The 8,738-nt window shown below is 29.7% G+C and overlaps 1 protein-coding gene across 3 annotated transcripts; it reads left to right on the forward strand.

Annotated features, from left to right (window-relative positions):
- Nucleotides 1–1,257: 1,257 nt before the first annotated feature.
- Nucleotides 1,258–4,854, forward strand: LOC108458185 (protein TRIGALACTOSYLDIACYLGLYCEROL 2, chloroplastic-like). 3 transcript variants are annotated; one of them, XM_053031554.1, is made up of 6 exons: nucleotides 1,293–1,447; nucleotides 1,960–2,615; nucleotides 2,706–3,035; nucleotides 3,335–3,450; nucleotides 4,413–4,475; nucleotides 4,585–4,854. In XM_053031554.1, exons 2-6 carry the CDS (start codon nucleotides 2,097–2,099, stop codon nucleotides 4,736–4,738), a joined length of 1,182 nt encoding a protein of 393 aa, XP_052887514.1. In that variant the 5' UTR covers nucleotides 1,293–1,447; nucleotides 1,960–2,096; the 3' UTR covers nucleotides 4,739–4,854. The 3 variants fall into 3 exon arrangements, with proteins under 3 accessions (XP_052887516.1, XP_052887514.1, XP_052887515.1); XM_053031555.1 differs by lacking the exon at nucleotides 1,293–1,447 and adding an exon at nucleotides 1,466–1,560; XM_053031556.1 differs by lacking the exons at nucleotides 4,413–4,475; nucleotides 4,585–4,854 and having other exon boundaries at nucleotides 1,258–1,447; nucleotides 3,324–3,451.
- Nucleotides 4,855–8,738: the final 3,884 nt, after the last annotated feature.

Genomic DNA, 8,738 nt, shown 5'->3' on the forward strand with positions numbered 1-8,738 from the left:
AGCGGCGCTTTTGGAAAAACGCCGCTAAAAACCAGAGCATTAGCGGCGCTTTTGGAAAAACGCCGCTAAAAACCAGAGCATTAGCGGCGCTTTTGGTAAAACGCCGCTAAAAGTCATATAACCCTTAAACCCCAAAAAATCATAAACACTAATCTATAACCCCTAAAACAATAATTATTAAAATTTATGGTTATACAATATATTAAATATTTTCTTATATAATCGTAAAAGAGATAGTATTGAATTTAAAATATCGAATTAATTATTATTATAGTTTATGGTTTATGGTTTAAGATATATGGTTTAGGGTTTAAGGTTTAGGAGTTAACTAGTATTTGAAGGTTTATGATGAATTATGGGTTTAGGGATTATGATTTAGGGTTTAGGGGTTAGGGTTGGAGTTTAAGGTGTAAGGGTTTGGGGTTAAGGGTTTAGAGTTTAGTGTTTATGGGATAGGGGTTAAGAGGTTTAGGGTTTAGATTAATTAGTATTTTTAATTTATATATTAAATGATTTCTTATATATTAAACTTATGATTATAGTTTAAATTATTTAAGAGATAATAGATAAACTTTCAATGTACAAAACAATTGAGAAGTGGACAAATGTACACATTCAAGTGAACATGAAACAATAGAGGAAAACAAAATTGAAGTGCAAAAAAAATGAATATATAGAAATACCATTGTAAGATTATTACAATGAAACAAGGAATGAATTATGTGCAATATTTTTGTATATTTTAGTACTGTCATTATTTTTGTATAAGATATATTTTTTATTCTAATAATATCTTAAAAACACAAATCTTGTATAATGTATAATTTATTGCACCTATCCTTTACACTTATTAAATTTTAAAATTTATACAACAATTCTAAAATTTTAGCTTTAGCGATTTAATATTCATAATATTGTAGCTCAAATTATGTATGTGCCCAGATATCAATTGTGAATCCTTCTATACTATTGTACTAATAATATATATTAATGTATTATGTGCTGTATATTAATGTTAATGTATTACTGTAATATGTAGTTCAAATTGTCAATCCGTCTATATTATTGTACTAATAATATATATTAATGTAATATTGAAGAGTTAATTGATTAAAAATAATAAATACAAGTACAAAAAAGAACAAGGTACGAAGGGGTAAAAAAAAGATTCAAAATTACTAACAACGAAATTTGAACTCAGGTACTAAGGTAAATAGCAAGCAAACTTAACGAACTAAACTATAGTGGCGTTTATACTAAAAATGCTGCAAAAAATTAAGCTACACAAAAAGCCATTATTTTACCCCAAAAAAAGGGAAATCAAAATACCGCTCACTCTTACCCGCTCGTTACTCCCTCTTTTTCTCATCTATGTATTTAGAATCAGTTAAATGTCTGAACTACGGCCTTCGATTCGTGAAGGGAAAAGCCCTAGCTAGCTCTGAAGGTACTCACTCTTCACTCACGAAACCTTACATCTTCTTTTCAATGTGTTTGGTTATCGAGAAAATTTCAAGAATATCGCTCTTTTTACTTCTGCTTCTCACTGTGAAATCTTAGGTTCGTAATTTCCTATTAGTGAACTGGTAATATCTTATGAACTACAGTCACTTGTCTTCTAATTGTACTGTTGAAAAAATTGATGAATTTTCTTTCTATCTTAAGGACTTAATTTCCCCCCTTCGCGATTTCTTTCTCTTCACTTTCCCTTTAAACTGCAATGAATTGAATATAATAGATACTGGAGTTGTTTCTTTCAACTTCAACCTAGGTTTTGCTTCTTAATTTCATTCCTTTAAGTGGTGGTGATTAATGCTATTTCGAAGAGTCACTAACCTGATTTGATTTTTTTTCAAGCGTGATTGATGGATTTTAAGTATATAATTTAACTTCAATGTTGTATTGGAAAGAATGGATTCTTCGTTCAACTAATTAAATTTCAATTGTGTTGCCTTTCAGTTAAATGGAAGCCTTAGCTGCTGAACATTTAGAGAGAATCTGTATTGTTTCGTCCTGTATTTAGCTAAAAGGGATAGTATTCTTAGCAGTTCGGGTTTTGAAGTATTCATAGCGTTTTAGCTTTGCAATTTCTGAAAATGGTTGGAAATACATTAGTCCAGATTCCAGCATGCCCGTCTTTGTCATCTTCAACTTTGACCACCCTCCCGCATTCTTCTCCAAAAGTTTTGCCATGTCTTCCGCCTAAACTAAGAATGAGGTTGGCAAAAGTTAGAGCTATGTCTGCTAGTACTGAGCATAACCCACAATCCAGTTCTTCGGAGCAAAAGAATCCGCTTGCTGTTGTTTTAGATATTCCTCAGAATATTTGGAGACAAACATTACGTCCATTGAGTGATTTTGGGTTTGGTCGTAGAAGCATTTGGGAAGGTGGGGTTGGGTTGTTTCTTGTGTCAGGTACTGTGCCGCTTGCACTTAGTCTGGCTTGGTTAAGGGGGTTTCAGATTCGTTCTAAATTCCGGAAGTACCTAGCGGTGTTTGAATTTGCTCAGGCATCTGGTATTTGCACTGGAACACCTGTTAGGATTAGAGGGGTGACTGTAGGCAATGTTGTACGTGTTAATCCCTCCCTGAAAAGTATAGAAGCTGTTGTTGAGGTATGTTTCAGGATAATAATTTTTCTGTAACATTTTGTTTTGGTTTGGCTTGGTTTGTGTATGCATCAACATTGCTGCTATCATTCTTAGGTTGAAGATGATAAGATTATTATACCTCGAAATTCGCTGATTGAGGTCAACCAATCTGGTCTTTTGATGGAAACTTTGATTGACATCACACCACGGGATCCAATTCCATCACCTTCTGTGGGACCTCTTGATGCAGAATGTGTTAAGGAAGGCCTAATTGTATGTGATAGACAAAAGATAAAGGGGGAACAAGGGGTAAGTCTGGATGCCTTAGTAGGGATTGTGACCCGTCTTGCTCGTCAAATGGAGGAAATTGGTATTGCCAACACCTATTCACTTGCCGAGCGCGTTGCTGCTGTTATTCAGGATGCAAAGCCCCTGCTCACAAAGGTGTGCAATGTCTTTGTTACATTTTGTCTTATTGATAAAATTTCTTTTTCTAAACTATATTGCTGATAGTTCTGGTAAGCCCAAAAGAAGTGAATGGGTCTGTTTTTTCTTTGGGTTCTGTTGATAATAGTAAATGATTTATTATTACATCCACACTGTAGCCTAATGTACATAAATTTAGAAGTAATCAAGTCTGCACATGTTTCCCTGCTTTCTAGCTGACTGGATAAGCATTCTAAACTGAACTTTTGATGGATCCTCATGCTTAGAATTTTGAATTTGATGTAGTGATTTTTCAGATTGAAGCCATGGCCGAAGATGTGCAACCTTTGTTATCTGAACTTCGTGATAGTGGTCTGCTTCAGGAGGTTGAGAATTTGACCAGAAGTCTAACACAAGCCTCTGAGGATTTAAGGTGAATTCTCTCTTTTTCCTTGCTTGTCACAAAGTGTTGCTCCCACATGCTATAACTAAACATTGTTTAGAAGAAAATATTTGATACACTCAGTGGAATTTAATTCCATACTCTAGGTTGGGGTTATGACAAGTGTATGTAGGGTATAAAAATAATTAAAAAAATAATATATAAATAAATGGGACACGTGGCAAATTTGTAACTCTACTTGTGGAGTTAAAAAAGTGCACTGCCAGTGCACTAAACACTCGCCCTATTTAGAATTGCACCCACAAAACCTTATTTCCTTTTGCTTATAATTAAGAATTGTTTGCAGGCACTTGAATCTCTGTCATCTGAATCATATTTGAACATAAATATTTTGAAACTTAAAAGTAATGAAGTTATGAATTTTTTTCATTTCTCTAGCATCGAATAAAAAAGTTGATGATGTAAATAAAAGGTCTACTGGTGCGTCATGGTTTTTATTTTCTAGGTAATGTTTGGGAATGCATCAAACAATGCTGTTAATCCTTACATTTTACGTTGTCATCTTCCTCCATACTTTTATGATTTTACCTCTGTGTTCAACTGCTAACATTATATTACTGCTACAATCAACCCTAATTCTATTAGTTTCAAGCCACCACCTTATCTTCCTCACCCTCTGTAGTCCCCTAAACCCAAAGGACTATATGCCCAAAACTCCAGCTATCAAGCTATCTATCCTTACTCTTACAGTTAAAGTACAGTTGTAGATGTTGCATCATGAACTCATATTAGATCCTTGAATTTGGGGTAGCAAATTTAAAGATGCTGTGGCTCAATAAAGTAATAGTAAAATAATAACGGTTTAGAAAACTTATTTTTTGCCCAAGCTAGTTAGAGTCTAAAGTTAATTGCAAAATTTTGATAAACTTTTTAGTGTTTTGTTTTAGTCTCTGATCTTGTATTTGATGGCATGGCAGAACACACTTATCCAGGATGGGAAGGAGATGGCATCAGTGCTTTATACTTATCGCAGCTGTGTCAAAGCACTTCCTCAGGTATTTTAGCCTTAGTTGATTTTAATTTATACATATTTTAAGGTAAACAATGTTCTAATATAATCTGCTAGTTTTAGTGTAAAGCAATGTTCTTTTTTATGTGGTGTAGGGGGTATGTTGGAATTCACAGTTCGGGATTCAGAAACTTTCTGCTGAAACCGGAGCTGCTTCAATCTATTGTGGATTCTGGTTTTGAACATCCTTCCGAAGGCAAAGTTTTAAACTCATGTCTGATGTTAACATTCGTGAATTCCATGAATTAAGTCATTTTGTTTTTCTTGTTTTTAGTGACTTATAATGGTGGGCAGTATACAAGTTTGGTGCTTTATTATTTTGATTCTATATTTATATTTAATCTAATTTTTATTATTTATTTTAATTTTGATTCTATATTTTTATTTTTATTTTTATTTGATAATGAATTTTAATAGAAAATATTTATATTTAAATCATGGATATTATTCTTCTCAATATTTTGATAATGAATTTTAAATTTTTTTATATTTTTCATGATCTTTTTTATATATATATTTTTAAAATTTCATGACTTTTAGCGGCGTTTGTGGAAAAAGCGCCGCTAAAGACCATGACCTTTAGCGGCGTTTGTGGTAAAAGCGCCGGTAAAAGCTCCGCTAAAGGCCATGACTTTTAGCGGCGTTTTTTTCAAATAAACGCCGCAAAATTTAGCGGCGCCATCTATAGAGATGTTTTTAGTGGCGCTTGTATAAACGCCGCAAATAGTTTTAGCGGCGCTTAAAAGCGCCGCTAAAGGCCTAAAAAAACGCTGCTAAAAATCAGTTTTGCTGTAGTGATTATTAAAGGCAAACGAACCATTACCGCAAGATATTAAAGTGTTAGATGTCTTCAAATTACAATATAAATTAATCTCAAAATAGGATGCTAGTTGGATGTAGGAAACAAGTAATAAGCTTTACATGTGGATGCACATTCAATTGTAGGTTAGTTAAGACATAACATATGTTACTATTGCATTTCCAAATTTAAAAAAGGTCTCCTCTCTACTACTTTAATCAATAATGTGTTTAATAATGTGTTTAAGGAGAAATCGAAAGATCGAAAATATCTTACCTAATTTTAATTTTTTATAATTTTTATGATTTTTTAAAATTTAAAAGGATTGAATTGATTTTTTAATATGTTATAAGATCTTTTTGTCCCTTTAGCCTTATTTGTTTCAGAATTTACTTTGATTCCAATAAAATATTGTAAATGTTAAATTGAATAAATATGTAAAAATTAAGAGTTAAATTTAATATTATACATCACATATAAACACCAAAACAAATATTTAACAAAGCAATTTTAAATTTTTTAATAAAAGACTGTATTATTCACTTATTTAATGTATAAGGATTAATTTTAATAAAAATTAAGAGCTAAATTTAATATTATACATCACATATAAACACCAAAATGAATAATAAGGTTTGTCATCGTATTCAGCTATTTAAATTTAGCATATTTGATTATAATAATTATATTAGAAGGTTATATTTGGGAAATTAAATTTTAAATCTCCACATTTATATTTTACTTTTATTTTAGTTATGATAATTTTGTAAAAGAGAATGAATGATATATTTTCATCATATAGAAAACGAAGTAAATTTTAATATTTTATTATATAGAAAGCTTCAGAGGCATTCATCGACATAATTCATTTATATTTTTAAATAAGTAAAAATTCTTTCCTAGATTATTAAATAATAATATAAGAAAATATTTTACTAAACAAGCAATGCTTAAAAGGTGACACATATTCCTTTAAAATGTATCAAACAAATATAAAAAATTGAAAAATAAGAGACATATATTAATATTTAAACTCAAAAAACTTTAAATATTTATTGATACTATCAACCCATAATATAACAAAAAAGTCAATAATTGTGACAATGTATGATGTTATCAATTTGTCCATGTTATCTAAACCGAGAAAAATTAGAAAAAAATTAAAAGTCAATCTATGATATAACTAATTAAAATACTTCTATTAAAATGAAAAAAATTAAAAGTCAATCCATAATTGTGACAGTGTATTGATACTATCAATCCATAATATAACCAAATAAAATATTGTTAGGAAAAAAAAGTCAACCCATAATTGCCACAGTGTATTGATACTATCTATCCATAATATAACCAATTAAAATATTGTTAGAAAAAAAATAGTCAATTCATAATTGCGATAGTGTATTGATACTATCAATGCATAATATAACCAATTAAAAGTCAATACTTCTATTAAACCGAGAAAAAAATTAGAATAGAATTAAACCGAGAAAAATTACAAAAAAAATTAGAAAAAAATTGATGGGATGTTTACACTACAGGAAAATAGGGCTTTAGCGGCGTTTTATCAAAAAACGCCACAAAAATTATAAAAAACGGAGCAATAGCGGCGTTTTATCAAAAATGCCGCTAAAAACAGAGCAATAGCGGCATTTTTTGTTAAAAAGTCGCTAAAAACAGAGCATTAGCGGCGCTTTTGGTAAAACGCCGCTAAAAACCAGAGCATTAGCAGCATTTTACCAAAAACGCCGTTAAAAACCAGAGCATTAGCGACGCTAAAAACCAGAGCATTAGCTGCACTTTTGGTAAAACGCCGCTAAAAACCAAAGCATTAGCGACGCTTTTGGTAAAACGCCGCTAAAAACCAAAGCATTAGCGACACTTTCGGTAAAACGCGCTAAAAACCAGAGCATTAGCGGCGCTTTCGATAAAACGCCGCTAACAGTCATATAATTCCTAAAAGGGATTATATACTAAATATATATTTTTGGGTAAAAATATCGGCCCAAAATATGAGTTTGGGCAAAAAAATGAGGCCCGTTTAGAAAATGGGCCGAGCTCAAAAAAACTTTTTGGCCCGGGCCTGGCCCAAATTATATACTAAATGTATATTTTTTTATTTTTAATCATATTGATATTTTATTTTTAATTTTAATATAATCACTTTTTATTATATTTTCAATTTGTCTATTGTTTTAATAATTGTTTTAATATCATTTTTATTTGTTTCTTGTTTTAATATTTGTTTTAAATGAATTTGATGATTTATTATATTTTAAAATTTTTATTTAATTAAATAAGTTAAAAAATTAATATAGGTAGGGCAGGCAGTGTTTCGAGCTTAACAATTTCATTTCTAGTGTGGCTTGGACAAATTTTTAGGCCCATATTAAATGTATTTGTTTTAAATGTATTTGATTATGGTTTAAAGGTGGTTTAAGGGTTGGGGTTTTAGATTTAGGTGTTAAGGGTTAGGGGTTAGGGGTTAAGGGTGAAGGGTTTATGGTTTAGGGCTTATGTTTTAAGGTTTAAGGTTTAGGGATTAAAAGTTTAGAGTTTAGATTAGTTAGTGTTTTTTAATTATATGATAAATATTTTCTTATATAATTATAAAAGAAATAGTATTAATTTTAAAATATTGAATTAATTATCATTATAGTTTAGGGTTTAGGGTTTAGGGTTTAAAGTGTATGAGTTATTATTTTAAGGTTTATGGATTATGGGTTTAGGGATTATGATTTATGATTATGTAAGAGATAATTTCCCATTTTCCTAATCCGAATCTTTAAAATAATCACCCTTTTTCCCCAATTCAAAATCCAAAATCCTCGATAAATGTTTCTTTTCTAACAATGGTTTAGTGTGCAATTGTATACATGAACTTTAATTTGATCCAGTTCTTGTAAATTATTAACTCAATTATTGATATAACATCATTTTATATTTATATATTGCATACATAAATATTTATATTTATCCAATAGAAAATATATTGATGTATTTATTTTTAAAATTTGTATGATTAAATCAAAATTAAAGTTTTAACTATACATTTAAACCACAATTAGAATTTCACGTCTACAATTACACATTAAACCGAAATTCATATATAACTCTAAGATGTATCTCTATTAAAATTTAGGTGTATACATATAATTAAATGCCATTTATATAAAAATCTAAACAACTAAAGCGGACCATACTTAAAAGAATAATACTTGTATTCTTGTGTCATTTTGTATTTTTTAATTCATCGATTTCATTTTATTTCATTAAAGTTTCCTTTTGTATTTTATATGATAATTTAAAAATTAAAAAATCTTCAAAAAATTTTAAAATTAAAAATAAAAATAAAAATAAAAAACTTAAAATTTAATATTTAATATTTTAGTTCATATTTCAGTTAAAAATTCAATATTCAAAAATTAAAAAATTCTAAAAATGATAATG

This window comes from Gossypium arboreum, chromosome 8 (assembly GCF_025698485.1).
Source record: "Gossypium arboreum isolate Shixiya-1 chromosome 8, ASM2569848v2, whole genome shotgun sequence".
Classification (NCBI taxonomy): Eukaryota; Viridiplantae; Streptophyta; class Magnoliopsida; order Malvales; family Malvaceae; genus Gossypium; species Gossypium arboreum.

Excerpts from the sequence above, each read along its gene's own strand:
- LOC108458185 (XM_053031554.1), top strand. The coding sequence starts at position 2,097 with ATGGTTGGAAATACATTAGTCCAGATTCCAGCATGCCCGTCTTTGTCA. Across the intron at positions 3,036-3,334 it reads CAAAGCCCCTGCTCACAAAG|ATTGAAGCCATGGCCGAAGA; the intron begins GTGTGCAATGTC and ends GTGATTTTTCAG. Across the intron at positions 4,476-4,584 it reads GTGTCAAAGCACTTCCTCAG|GGGGTATGTTGGAATTCACA; the intron begins GTATTTTAGCCT and ends TATGTGGTGTAG.